This window comes from Wyeomyia smithii, chromosome 2, assembly GCF_029784165.1.
Source record: "Wyeomyia smithii strain HCP4-BCI-WySm-NY-G18 chromosome 2, ASM2978416v1, whole genome shotgun sequence".
NCBI classification, from domain to species: Eukaryota; Metazoa; Arthropoda; class Insecta; order Diptera; family Culicidae; genus Wyeomyia; species Wyeomyia smithii.
The window spans coordinates 124,061,156-124,076,788 of NC_073695.1; the positions used below are offsets into that span (position 1 = coordinate 124,061,156).

Here is a 15,633-nt window from a genome sequence, read left to right on the forward strand (position 1 = left end):
TAGTCAGCGTGTTCATTACCCTCGACTCCGCAGTGTCCGGGCACCCAAAACAGAAAAACTGAATTCTGTCGGGAAACAAGTTTGGAAGCACATTTGACGGACTTAAGTGCTAGTAGTGCTGCTTGACTGTCCGAGAATATACCGATTTTCGCATGTCTGTAGTTGCGTTGCAGACATATTTTTGCGCAGATATATATAGCATATACCTCTGCTTGAAAAACGGTAGGCCATTTTCCCAGGGAAAACGTTTCCCTGATACCGGGTCCGTATATACCAGATCCCGTTAGGGATCCCATTTTCGAGCCGTCCGTATAAAAACTGACGATGTCAGGTTGAAGATTAGGCCCTCCATTGTTCCACATAGAGCGGTTTGTTTCAATCACTCTATATGGAATATCCATGTTGGTCCTAACGTCCATCCAGTCGGAGACTGTGATTAATAGCGGAGTTAGTTTGAACTCCCTAAGTATGCGAAGGTGGCCGATTTGGTCCCCTCCAAGTATAGTTTTCCTCCTTTGCAACCTTAGAGCGCCAAGCTCTGCTTCCTTTTTCACATGAAGATGTAGAGGTAGTAGGCAAAGCATAGCTTCCATGGGTACCGTGTTTACAGATTTCCTAAGCATAAAGATATTGTTTTGTGTAGTGTAAAGATATTTAAAAAATGACCTGGCCTCCCTGTGCCATGATTTCTTGACGGTAGGGTATGTCTTAAAACCACTTACAATTGTTAAAATTCGAAATCGATTTTTTCAATAGTTCTGCTGTTTAAATCAAGAACAGTCAGTAGAATATGTATTTCTCTTGACATTTCTTATCAAAAGAAAAAATAATATACATACCTCTAAAACACCCTATTGTTCTAGCTTTGTACATGGTAAACCTTTAACTTGAATTTCAGTCGCTTTACATTGTATATTCGAGAATTTATAGTTTCGCCCTTTACTATGCAACTTTTTCGATCTGCTCGAAAGTATCGCCCTTTATTTTGCGCCTTATTAAGATCTGCTCGACAGTATCGCCCTTTACTATGCGCCTTATTTTGATTTGCTCGACAGTATCGCCCTTTACTATGCGCCTTATTTTGATTTGCTCGACAGTATCGCCCTTTACTATACGCCGTGTTTACGTTGTTGTATTGGAATACGCCCTTTGCTTTTAATGTTTATTTTGTTGGCAACTTTGAATCCGCCCATTCATCAAGATGAAGTCAAGTTTCGCCTTTTACTAACGTAAACAACAAAAAGGACATTGCTTAGTCGGCTGCCGTACAGGGAAGTTGATTTTCGTGTGTGCTCTACAGCTAACGCTCATACATATACCGTTTTGTTTTAGTGCTCGCCTGCGCAGTAGTGGTAGTGGCGGCGTGGTTGTTTTTGGCGCGAATGCTGAAAGGTGTCGCGCTGGTTCGACTTCAAATTGCCCGTCCCGCAGCAGTGAAGGTCGACTCAACTGGGGTGGAACCCCAACAAAGGAAAGTAAGGGGCGCTGCCGCTCAGCGTTCATTCAGTGCAGCGGCAACGCGACCGGTGCAAGCGAATTACATCTACATACAAGATAAGTGCTCTCATTCTCTCTCTCATTCCTTTATATACATTCATTCACACATTCTGCAGTATTTTATATTTACATATATATAAATTCCGATCCCTCATTGTATTTCTTTCTTTATATAAAGTGATTACTTTTACATTCATATTGAAACTGTGCATTTGATAACATTTGAGAACAGACAGTTCACGACCGTAAATGGCGGTAGGTGGACTGTCTATCACCCCGGACCTTTCATCTTCCTCTGAAGTGGATGAGTCCGGGATGGACTTTTCGGAAATACCCGAAAATAACAATGGTGAGTTCTTTGGCGTTGTGAAAAAGCGCAAAAGACCTCGCAAAACAGCTTTGGTTACTACACCCACTGGTGCGTCAACGCGGGTTAAAAAGTACCAGGAGGGTCAACCCGGGCTCCGCTGGGTAGTATTTTTCCGGCCAAAAAACAAACCCCTCAAGGTTGTGCAGATCTGTAAAGCTCTGCGCACAAAATACAGCAGCTTGATTGAGGTTTATAAAGTCAAAGCTGATAAATTAAAAGCGACTTTTTCTGATCTCGGACATGCAAATGCGGTCGTCGAAGATCAAAACTTTACAATTGAATACCGGGTATATATTCCGGCACGCGCAATCGAGATCGAGGGCGTAATAACAGAACCCGATCTCACAGAGGAAGAAGTTATGAAAGGATTTGGGTATTTTAAAAATCCAAATCTTCCGAAAATCAAAATTCTAGAGTGCAGGAGAATGTACTCTAAGAACAACATCGGTAACTACTCCCCGAATGACTCTTTTAGAGTAACTTTCGAAGAAAAAGTGCTCCCCGATTTCTTCGAGCTGTACAAGCTTCGATTACCGGTACGACTTTTCATCCCAAAAGTCATGTCGTGTACAAATTGTCTGCAGCTAGGGCACACAAAAACCTACTGCAGCAACAAAACTAAATGCTGCAAGTGTGGGGAAACTAAAGAAAGTAACCACGCTTGTAGCGAACAGGAGGCAAAATGCTCTCTATGTGGTGGCGACCCACACAAAATTGAAACTTGTGCAAAATACAAACAACGCTCTGACGCACTAAAAAAATCGACCAAACTACGCAGTAAGCAGTCCTTCGCACAGATGCTGAAGACTGCGTTACAGCAGGAGGAAAATCGTTACTCCAGTTTGGAGAACGTTGATTCCAATGATGATGAAGAGGACTATCAACCTCTGCCGTCAACCGGAGCTGTGCGAAAACGGCCAAGTGCATCTTCTCCTAAACTCCCTAGAAAGGAGCAGAAGAAGACGCGTAATGATACCCCACGTGGTCCCACCCTTGAGCAAAATGCTAAAGCGCCACCACCAGGTTTTAAGGTTGATTGCGACAAAGAATTTCCCAAACTCCCAGGGAAACGAGCTGCTCCCACAGCTAAGTTGTCATCGGAACCAGAAATACCGTCTTCTGATGGACGTATTTCATTCAAAATGATTGTTGAATGGATATTCACCACTTTTGGTCTATCCGATGCTCTTAAAAGTGGCTTTTCGGCTTGGCTTCCAACAATTTGCATGTTGGGTAAGCAACTAAGCACCAAATGGCCCCTCCTCGCGTTCGTATCCTTCGATGTCTAAACCAGACAACAGAAGTGACGAATGTACAACAAGGATCATTCAATGGAACTGTCGAAGCTTGGTTCCCAAACTAGATAAATTTAAACTCCTGCTTCACGATAGCAAATGCGATATTTTCGCGCTATCGGAAACTTGGTTATCAACTGATACAACACTAACAGTTCAAAACTTCAATATCGTCCGTTTAGACCGCGGAAACTCTTATGGCGGAGTGCTCCTTGGTATCAAGAAATGCTACACATTCTTCCGAATTCCTCTTCCAGCAATTGATGGTATAGAAATTGTTGCTTGCCATATAACAATTACTGGTGAGAGCCTCACTGTCGCATCAATCTACATTCCACCCAGAGCTAATATTAATCGGCTGCAGCTAACACAAATAACGGAACTGCTTCCGACACCACGCCTTCTTTTGGGAGACTTCAATTCTCACGGTATGGCGTGGGGAGCACCTGGAGATGATAGCCGGGCTATTCTTATTGAAAGCTTACTAGACGAGTTCGATATGACCCTATTGAATATACCTGGGCTAGCTACAAGAATAGCAAGGCCTCCAGTACGAGAGAGCACTTTAGACTTGTCTATGTGTTCCTCCTCAATAGCTTTGGATTGTAAATGGGAGATTATTCAAGATCCCCATGGTAGCGACCATTTGCCAATAAGTATTTCGATTATGAGCAGGCTCCAGTCTGCTACCACAGTCGAAGTAGAGTATGATCTCACCCGGAATATTGATTGGGAAAAATTCTCAAACATAATATCCCAGGGGCTCGAAACAAACGAAGAGCTTTCTCCATCCGACGAATACAACTTCCTTGCAACATTAGTTTTAGATAGCGTGTTGCAATCTCAGACGAGGCCCGCCCCTGAGAACAAGTTGAAAGTTCGTCCTAACAAACAATGGTGGGACAAAGAATGCACCGAGATGAAAAAAACTCTAAAAGCAGCATACATAGCATTCAGGAAAGATCATTCCATTCAACTTTTTGATCAGTTTAGGGAGCTGGAACTGAAACAGTCTAAACTACACAAGCTGAAAAAAAGATCGTACTGGCAAAATTTCATAAGCACGTTACCTAGAGATGCTTCTATGAGCTACCTCTGGTATACGGCTTGGAAAATGCGCAATAGGTCCGACAACAATGAGGCTAATGAATACTCTGAACGTTGGATATATGATTTCGCGAAAAAGGTATGCCCAGATGCTGTCCCATCACAGCAGAAATTCAGAGACACAACAGCGATTGAAGAACCAGAATTTTCAATGCTGGAATTTTCAATTGCCCTCGCGTCTTGCAGGAACAAGGCTCCAGGACCGGACAGGATCAAATTTAATTTGATGAAAAACCTGCCGGATTCGGCCAAGATACGATTTCTTAAACTGTTCAATACACTTATCAGGAACAATATGGTCCCGAAAGGTTGGAGACAGGTTAAGATTATCGCTATCAAAAAGCCAGACAAACCTGCTGCAGATCATCGCTCGTACAGGCCGATTGCAATGCTCTCATGCATACGCAAATTGCTGGAAAAAATGATCCTGCGTAGGCTCGACAACTGGGCAGAATCAACTAACCAACTATCAGAGACCCAGTTCGGCTTTCGTAGGGGCAAGGGCCCTAACGATTGCCTGGCATTGCTAGCCACAGAAGCGGAAATGGCTCTTGGCAGCAAACAACAAATGACTTCGGTTTTCTTGGATATCACAGGCGCATTTGATTCAGTTTCAATCGAAATTCTTTCCGAGAAACTGCATCAAAGAGGATTCTCCCCTATATTGACAAACTTTTTGATCAACCTGCTGTCTGAAAAGCATTTACTTTTCAACCACGGTTCTTCAACAATAACACGAACAAGCTACATGGGTCTCCCCCAAGGCTCTTGTCTGAGTCCGCTGTTGTACAACTTCTACATCAGTGACATCGACACATGCTTGACGGACGGCTGTACAATGCGCCAGTTAGCTGACGACTGCGTTGTATCAGTCACGGCGACTCTAGCTGTAGACATGAAAAACAGCCTGCAAAATACGCTAGATAATCTGACCGGTTGGGCCAGTTGTCTTGGAATCGAATTCTCGCTTGAAAAAACGGAGATGGTAGTCTTTTCAAAGAAGCGACCACCACCTCGTTTCGAGCTACTTCTGTCCGGAAGACCCATCACTCAGTCACCTAGCTTCAAGTATCTAGGAGTATGGTATGACTCTAAGTGCACATGGGAAAAACATATCAATTACCTGAAACAAAGATGCCAACCGAGAATTAATTTTCTTAGGATGGTAACAGGAACCACATGGGGAGCTCATCCAGAGGACTTGATACGACTCTACCAAACCACGATTCTGCCCGTAATAGAATACGGCAGCATATGCTTCAGAGGTGTCGCAGCTTCACACATGCTGCTTTGGTCACCTTCCAGAAAATAGTTCCTTCTTCACGGACGGATCTGTAATGGATGGACATTCCGGATATGGCGTTTTCAACACAGATCATCGCATATCCCGCAAATTGGCACAACCTTGCTCCATATACGTAGCTGAATTGGCTGCCATACACAATTCGCTGCGAATTATCGAGCTCAAGACACCAGGCAATTATTTCAACTTTTCGGACAGCCTCAGTTCTATCGAAGCTCTCCGATCGATTAAACCGGTCAAGCACCCGTCCTATTTCCTCCCAGAAATTAGACGGATATTAGAAGTGCTGGTTGATCGGTCTTTCATTATCTGCTTTGTGTGGGTCCCCTCTCATTGCTCAATCCCAGGCAATGAAGAAGCTGATCTATTAGCGAAAAGGGGTGCCATAGAAGGAGATATATTTGATAGACCGATCACCTATACCGAGTATCTTCACCTGCCTCGACAAATGGCCCTGGCAAACTGGCAGGAAAGGTGGGATAAAGACGACCTTGGGCGATGGATGCACTCGATCTCGGCCAAAGTGTCCACAAAAGCTTGGTTCAAAGGGTTAGATTTAACTCGGGATTTCATTCGAGTTATTTCGCGCCTAATGTCCAATCACTATGTTGCAAACGCACACCTCTATCGAATTAACTTGGTCGATAGTAATATGTGCGAATGTGGAGGATACGAAGACATCGACCACATAGTTTTCGTATGCCCAAAGTATCATAGAGCAAGGACCAAGCTTAAAGATTCTCTCAAAAAACAGAAAGTGACGTCTACGATTCAGGTACGGGATGCGCTTGCTAGCTGCAACCCCGCGCTTGTAATACCTATTTATGACTTTATAAAAAAAATCAAATATCAAATTTGATTACCTCCTTGCTGTTTCTGCTTATTTTTCCCAACACAACTACCCTCAAAAAGTTTCACACTAATTCTGTTCCTTTTTTCTTCTTTCTTGTGTTATTCTTTTTAGAGAAACATGAATCATTGCTTCTTTCTGAGAGACATGATCCACCAAACTTAGGTATAAGTTTCGATTTCGAAGAGATAAGGAACCATCACACCTCAATGAATAGTATTAAGAATTGATACTTAACATAGAGAAGAAATTTAATGTTATTGTTAGTCGTAGGTTTAAATGACATGTATTTTTAAATTGTATTTATAGAAAAGAAAAGATGAGAGGGTTTTTATGCCTGTTTGAGGAGGAGCAGTCGGGATACAGGCTCTACTCAAGCTGGCTTTTCCCTACTCCAAAAGACATTCGGCCCCGTTATGCTTCGCGGTTGGGCCTAAATAAATATTAGTTATAAAAAAAAAAAAAAAAAAAAAAAAAAAGGACGTATTCTTCATTCTATTTCGTTTTGATATAAAGTAGATTTCGTCCTTAACCAACATCGTACTTTCCAAGAGTTAGAAAATAGATACATTATTTTTTCGAAGTTTGAAGGTAGATAGTAGCTCACTTCATACGTTTTCGGTAAAATCTCCATTTGTTTACAGTTTGTTAGATTTGCCCTTATCACGAAGTACTCCGAAGATACCTGACTCTTGCAGTATACAGCGGATATGACTGTCGCTGCGCGTGAACGAAAATGATCCTCTTACGGTTAGACAAATGGGTCGAAACAAACGGGTTACTTTCAGATACTCAATTTGGCTTTCGCCGGGGCAAAGGGACGAACGATTGCCTAGCGTTGCTTTCTACTAAAATTCAACTCGCATTTGCTCGAAAAGAGCAAATGGCTTCTGCGTTCTTGGATATTAAGGGGGTTTTTGACTCTGTCTCTGTAGAAGTTTTAAGCGCGAAACTTCATTCGCAGGGACTTTCACTAAATTTGAATAACTTTTTGCTTGGTTTGTTGTCAGAAAAGCATATGTATTTCTCACATGGCGATTCGACAACCTCCCGAATTAGTTACATGGGTCTTCCCCAGGGTTCATGTTTAAGTCCTCTCTTATATAATTTTTACGTCAATGACATCGATGAATGTCTTGCAAATTCATGCACGCTAAGGCAACTTGCAGACGATAGCGTTGTATCCATTACGGGTAAAACGATCTCTCAGGTTTTAGTCGCTAAATATCTCGGGGTCTGGTTCGACTCTAAATGCACCTGGGCTTGTCGTATTAGGTATCTGACACAAAAATGCCAACAGAGGATTAATTTTCTTCGTACGATTACCGGAACCTGGTGGGGAGCCCACCCAGGAGACCTTCTAAGGCTTTACCAAACAACGATATTGTCTGTAATTGAGTACGGGTGTTTCTGCTTCCGCTCCGCAGCAAACACACATTTGATCAAACTGGAACGAATACAGTATCGTTGTTTGCGTATTGCCTTAGGTTGCATGCAGTCGACCCATACGATGAGTCTTGAAGTACTAGCGGGTATTCTTCCTTTGAAACATCGTTTTTGGAATCTCTCTTACCGGTTGCTAATTCGATGCACAGTTATGAACCCATTAGTAATTGAAAATTTCGAGAGGTTGGTCGACCTTCAATCTCAATCCAGATTTATGACTTTATATTTTGACTATATGGCTCAAGATATTAATCCTTCTTCATACGATTCCTCCAATGTCGCACTTTTAGATACTTCTAATAATGCTATATTCTTCGACACCACCATGAAACAAGACATTTCTGGTATCCCGGATCAATTGCGACTCCAAGAGATCCCTAAAAATTTTTCCAATAAGTTTAAACATGTTAGTTATGATAAAAGGTTTTACACTGACGGATCTAATCTAGATGAGTCCACTGGCTTCGGTGTTTTCCACGAAAATTTTACCGCCTCCTACAATCTCGATGCTCCTGCTTCCGTTTACGTCGCAGAGCTTGCTGCCATTCAGTACTCTCTTGGGATCATCGAAACCCTGCCCATAGACCACTACTTCATCTTCACAGACAGTCTCAGTGCCATTGAGGCTCTGCGATCGATGAAGACTGTGAAGCACACCCCGTATTTCCTGGGGAAAATACGGCGGTTTTTAAGTGCTTTAACAGATAAAAATTACCGGGTTACCTTAGCGTGGGTCCCTTCTCATTGTTCCATTCCGGGCAATGAAAAGGCTGACGCTTTAGCTAAGGTGGGTGCTATTGATGGCGATATTTATGTAAGACCCATTGCTTATGATGAGTTTTATAGCATTTTGCATCAGAGAACACTCAACAGTTGGCAATCATCATGGAACTCAGATGAACTGGGACGGTAGCTACATTCCATTTTTCCTAAGGTATCGACGAAAGCATGGTTCAAGGGGTTGGATGTAGGTCGGGACTTCATTCGCGTGATGTCCAGACTTATGTCCAATCACTATACGTTAAACACGCATCTCTTTCGTATAGGGCTTGTAGACAGTAATCACTGCGTTTGTGGCGATGGCTACCATGACATCGAGCATGTTGTTTGGTCGTGTACCGAATACTGTGGTGTTAGGTCTGAGCTTATAGATTCCCTTCGGGCCCGAGGAAAACAACCGAACGTACCCGTTAGAGACATTCTGGGAAGCGGTGATCTCCAATACATGACACAGCTATACGGGTTTATAAAAAATGCTGGCATTAAAATTTGATTTCTTTTATCTATTTGCTAGAATACAATTTCTGTCACAAACTGAAAGAGAATGATACACCCGGCTGGAGACACTAAAACGAAGACTCGGCATCTCTATGTTTACGCAGACACCTCAGACCAAAACTGCTCAAATAGAACATCACTGGTTAGCCACGTACAAATGAATACATTCTGTATAGTTAAAAACAAAATTGTAACACCCCTCCTCTCACCTTAAATCCCCACTAGCTCGTAGTCGGCCGCGAGAATAAAAAAAGGCCTCCCTCTTTTCCCTGCTAATTTAGAATTTAAAAAAAATGTACTTGGCTCAGTTAAACATAAATTGTATCGTGCCGTGTCAAATAAACTATTTAAAGAAAAAAAACAAAGCCAATACCAGACGGATAGTGAACATTCTAGACCTAATATAAAAAAAATCTCACATTGTAAAATTCAATACTTGATATAACATACTGTTTAGCCACGTACAAATGAATACATTCTGTATAGTTAAAAACAAAATTGTAACACCCCTCCTCTCACCTTAAATCCCCACTAGCTCGTAGTCGGCCGCGAGAATAAAAAAAGGCCTCCCTCTTTTCCCTGCTAATTTAGAATTTAAAAAAAATGTACTTGGCTCAGTTAAACATAAATTGTATCGTGCCGTGTCAAATAAACTATTTAAAGAAAAAAAACAAAGCCAATACCAGACGGATAGTGAACATTCTAGACCTAATATAAAAAAAATCTCACATTGTAAAATTCAATACTTGATATAACATACTGTTTACCTTGCAACTTCTTAAACGACGCAGTATCGAATCTCTTTAAAACTCCTTCCATGGCAATTGTTGACAAATAATAAACAAAACAGCTCGTAGAAGTAACGCGTGCGAACAAATCGACAGAGCAAACCAAAACGATGCTTGAAGTATTTTTTCACCCATTAATGGGTAAACAAATGACCCATTTTTTTCTAAGAACATGTCTTTCTAATGCGTACAATTTTACCCATTTCACATTTTTAAATTTACCCATTCTTTTGACAGCCGCATATGACAGAAAAAAATGGGTACAACAATACCCATTAATGGGTTTTCGACTCTTACCGTGTAATAACCAATTTAATGCGCATTTAAGTCATCAGATGGCAGCACTAACCGTTGTAAGGGTGTCGTGGGCAAACCGTATGAAAAAGTCTGGAAGTCAGGTATCTTGTTCTAGTCATCTTTGATGTATGTGTTAGTGCTTTTCTCAAAGTGAGTGCAAATTTTTCAAGTGCAGTTTTCGATCAATTAGAGTGTTTCCCAGATAAATTTATAGGTGCGTCTAGACAGCAAATAAACCATAGTGGTTGCTGAAATATTCAGTTCGAAAAAACAAACGACTCTGGTGCTGAAATGAGCTGCGAAAGTTGTTCGGGAACCATTTTACCAATACAGTGTCATAGTCCACCGACTATCATTGATAATACTTCTCCAACATACAGAAAGTTGAATCTTAAAGTATTCATCGCACTTGTTTTCCTCATTAGTCTCGCATTTATACCTCATACTCGCTATGCTCGCTATTATATAGGACTTCTTCAAAAAAATACAAAGTTCTATATGCCATTAAATTCAACATTCAATTATTTACTATTTTCTTTTATTTTTAGTACTTTGCTTCACATTACTTTAAGATTATTAAAAAATTATAAAATATTAGTAATAAACGAGTATTAAAACTAACATGTAAAAGTCAATACATCTACAAATAAATAATAAAACACTGTTTGAAACTATAGATACTTTATACAACAGGTGCATAGCGCTGTTTCAAGTTCGATTTTAAGTATTTCAATCTGTTGTCTGTTCAATTTTTATTTTGTAGTTTATCGTCGATATGGCTGTTTAGAATACCTGCCTCTTTCGTTTTCATTTTTCTGCTCAATAAAGTGGCTGTATACTACTGTCCACATATAAGTGTACACAACTGCAAAAGAGAATTATTTAGAAAAAAAAACATCAATACTGTACATTTTCGCTGTCTTCAGGATTAAATTCTATAGTATCTTCGACATATACAAATCGGTTAGATTTTTTTTTGTCAAGAAACATCTCATTGTGGATTTCAGAGTTCAAGACTTCTAGATAAGAGCTCTCCAGTAGCAAACTTAGTAAATAATCAACGCTTGACACCAGAGCCTGACAAAGTCATTTTCAATTGACAATGATCAGGTTATAGTGACGCTTTGACCCGTCGCTTTCAATTGAAAAACTTTTGTATCATTTTCACATGACACACAGTCGAAAGCTCTTGCTGTGATTCTGACAACTGAAGGGCTTGGAATTGATACAAACGCTTTTTAATTGAAAGCGGAAATTATCACTATCACTCTCACATGACGAATCTCAATTGAAAATGGCAGTATATATAGGAAAGAGGAAGGAAATATGGATCAGAACTTGCGTAACGTATTTATTGGATGCCATTGCCGTTCTAACTACGGCCTGCGGTATTAGAAAACTACCATCAAACGACGCGATGCGGTGCTAGTTTCAATTGAGACGCTGGAGGAAAGGAAAGAGTCTCTCCCTCCGTCACTCTCTCCGTCGATTGAAATAGTCATTAGTTTCATTTGAAATGATCCGAAAGGAGAAAGAGGGAAAGAGAGAAAAAAGTGATTCGTTGATAGTAGCCGAAAAGAATCAAGGGAAAATGAAACTGTTCGAATCGAAATGACAGCGCGAGTATATCAGTTTCATTGTTTTGTTTTGAAAATGTAGAGCCCTGTTTGACACGATCAAAACATGATGTCATCTTATTGTAGGAACTCTTCAGGTAGTAAAAATACGGATGAGAAAATTTTACGTGTACTCCAACATCAAAACGCTGGCTTCTTACCAGATACGTGACGAGCCAAATTATGAAGAATACCTCCAAGCTACTAAGAGGTCCTACAAACTGTATGCGTCGTACACAAATTACGTAACGCATGTAGGAGGGGAGGGGTGGTTGAATTTGCATTACTTATTGTTACATAGGGGATAGTTAAGCTAGTTACGCAGCAGTGATGTTTGCTCAAAATTGGAAATTTTGAGAATGGCAGGTTGCTCAGCATTACAGAATTTTAGGGGGAAGCTATTTGAGACTAATCAACCATCTTTCTGCTTTTGTATAGACCGATTTGGGAGCTGGTTACGTCTTCACGGTCGGGTAGGGAAGGAAGAATGTATAACAATTGTTGTTGTCAGAGACCAAGTTTACCGAGCTTCGATGTCCAACGACTGTGACAGAAAAGAAGGTACATATTTGTCACCGTGGTATGTGACGGATTTTTATCTTTTTACCCTTTTTCTACGTTACTGCTACTCTTCTTTACCGATCCTCGTTAGTTACTGCTGTCAAGTATCGGCAGTTATTATTGCCTGAAGCGGTACTCATTCTACCGTGTATCGGTTAATATTTTTTAAGAATTCAGCGTGATGGAAGGATCGAAGTCTAACACCGCTAAACATGAAAAGAGTGCGGGACGCCGGGGTTACACAATAAAGCACAAATGGAGCACAAACGTGGTGGAGGCGAATGGACCACGATTTGCATAAGCTATTAGGAGATTTCTTTATCTTTCACACTGCGAAATTGCAGGTTACGATGGGTTGGGCATGTCGTATGGATGTCGTACAAATTGGGCTCAGGGAAAGCATTATTTGTGCCAAAGATGAAGGTCCAACCTTATATATATATGCCCATTTTCCAGATTAACCTCTGATTAAAAAACTGATAACTAGTTACTACGAACAATAAACATAAATGAGTTCAGCCACTTACCAACAGAAACCAAGCCGATGACTATCCAGAGTGTTCCGCCCAGAACTAGTCCTTCGATAAAGTACACGACTGCAGTGTAAATTACACTAATCAGCAATCCTATCGCGAGCATGATTCCTAATATAACCCATGGCATCATCAAATAGTGATTTTTCTACAAATAAAATCCATGAAACTACCACTCATAATGAATTTCGTTTACTTTCTAACCTTTATAACTCCGAGTATCATAATAAGCGAGATCAAAATAGTCATGCATAAATTAAGTACAAATATAATTTTGACCACATTTTGCGGCAACCAGTCCATTAAAATAGTTTTGAACTCAACTCTAGTAGTGAATATTACGATGATAGATATTATAGAAAGCACGATTCCCAGAATACCGGATATTATCGATCCAGTTCTTAAGGAGTAACAGCGGCAACAAGAGCTCAGTAATGGTTCGGCCATTTTTCCAGTTTATCCTGAAAACGAAACATGAACATATATATATAACATAGTCGTACTCGAAAAAAAAAATAACTTTAAGAAACCTTAAAAGTTGCTGTAATTGTACATAGTTATACCACAGACAAACAGACGTGCCACTCGATGACGATTTCATCAGCCGGAAAAATAACGACTATTTTGAAATTTAGCTTAGTGGGCAAAAATACCGCTAGCGTCGCTATAAGCAAGCGTGCAAATTCATTATCAAAGACAAAAACCAATAAACAATAATGCCGCTGGTATGGGACACCCGAAACAATGTTCAACTCTAAGAGATGGCGCTGTAGTGTAGTGGTAGTAAAATTGAAATTTCAACGAGTATTTTGCTTAATAACCGAAAAAACTGCTATCAGTTACTTTGTTTTTATACTATTCTAACTTTATAGTACTTACTTTTACTATATTCAATCTATTTTTATCAAAAAAACTTGATTTTGCTGTACTACTATATTAAGTCAACGGAGCTGTATAAGAAAGTCAAGTTTTTTGATAAAAATAGATTGCAAATAGTAAAAGCACAGATAACAGACATCCAAGCTAGAACAAAAAACTCCAGGAATCGTGTGTAAGATTTCAAACTTTTACTCGTTTGGAATGCTAACGACATCTTTCTGCAACTTGCGACTCTAACCAGTTTAGTGATGGCAGTGCTGGATTACAGTCAAAGCTGCCAGACGCATGAAAATTATCACAGGTTATAGAGTCGCTGTTTTTGCAATGATATAACACTGATTTTGTAAGGTGGGTGTTTTTTTTTTCAAATCAACATTAAAACAAACATATTTATCGTAAATATAAGCTGGGAAGGAATAAAATTGTCGATTGTGTACAAACTACGACTGCTCGAAATTTCTACATTAAAAACCGCAACGCTTCTTATTGCGATAATATCGATAAAAGCTGTAAAACTATCGATTTTATTAAATCGTTGACTACTAAGTGTTCTTAGCGCCACCATGCTGCGTATTGCGACATGCTAAAAAACCGTTGAATCTTTTTACACATGAAGCGAAACTAGCTTGGATGTCTGTTATCTGTGGTAAAAGTAACTACTAGAAAATTAGGATAATATAAAAACAGGGTAACTAATAGCAGTTTTTCCAGTCATCAAGCAAAATGCTCGTAGAAATTTCGATTTCACTACCACTATCACTACAGCGCCATCTCTTAGAATTGAGCATTGTTTGCGGTGTCCCATTGATTTAAGCAAGCGTGCATACCCATTAGCAAAGACAAAAACCGTTTTACGAAAATAAGTTAGTATGCAATAAGCTCATATGGTGGCGCATGAGTGTAACGTTACGAATAAGGACAAAGATTTTTCAGGATTTTCCTTCGAAGAGGCACGTCTGTTTGTCTGTGGTTATACCATAATTTAACTATGTTTTTCATTGTAAATACATCAATTTGTAGTAAAATCATAGACAAACAGACGTACCACGAGATTTATTTCCGTGGATCAATATAACGGTCATTTCAAATGAGTTTCAGTTATGCGGAAAATTCCCGCCGCAGCGGTGATGGCGCTGATGTGCTTTTTCCTTTGAACTCAGTTGACAGTATTCGAGCACCGTGCTGCCAAAATCAGTAGAAAAGCTGAAAGTTTATCTTTTGTGGAATATGTCCAGCAGGTGTCGCACAAGTTAGTCGGAACCACAATTTTCGTCTGTACGTCTCTTTGTCTGTGGTAAAATTACGTATTTTTTGTTCGGAACCTTTTTTTTTTCTTTTCCTTACCATTTAAAAACGTAATACGTTCAAAAATTACCAATAGCACAGATAACAGGCATCCAAGCTAATTTTGCTTCATGTGTAAAAAGACGCAACGGTTTTCTAGCATGTCGCAATACGCAGTATGGTGGCGCTAAGAACACTTAATGGTCAATGATTCGATAGTTTTTTCAGCTCTTATCGATATTATTGCAATCAGAAGCGTTGCCGTTTTTAATGTAGAAATTTTGGGCAGTCGTAATTTGTACATAATCGATAATTTTATTCAATCCCAGTTTATATTTGCGATAAACTTGTTTGTTTTAGTGTTGATATAAAAAAAAATACACAAACCTCACAATGTTATATCGTTGCAAAAACAGCGACTCTATTATCTGTGAGTATTTTCATGCGTCTGGCAGCTTTGACTATAATCCAGCGCTGCCATCACTAAAGTGATTAAAGTCGCAAGTTGCAGAAAAATGTCGTTAGCATT

General features: G+C 40.0%; 1 protein-coding gene across 1 annotated transcript in view; it reads right to left on the minus strand.

Moving 5' to 3' along the window:
- Positions 1-10,732: 10,732 nt before the first annotated feature.
- The window catches only part of LOC129723767 (RNA-directed DNA polymerase from mobile element jockey), a 43,694-nt gene continuing 38,793 nt past the window's right edge, over positions 10,733-15,633 (minus strand). The window contains exons 3-5 of the mRNA XM_055678181.1: positions 13,146-13,402; positions 12,936-13,089; positions 10,733-11,096 (exon numbers count right to left, since the gene is read on the minus strand). Of these exons, the coding sequence (XP_055534156.1) occupies positions 10,996-11,096; positions 12,936-13,089; positions 13,146-13,388 (498 nt within the window). The 5' untranslated portion in view covers positions 13,389-13,402 and the 3' untranslated portion in view covers positions 10,733-10,995. The remainder of the gene's footprint in view (positions 11,097-12,935; positions 13,090-13,145; positions 13,403-15,633) is intronic.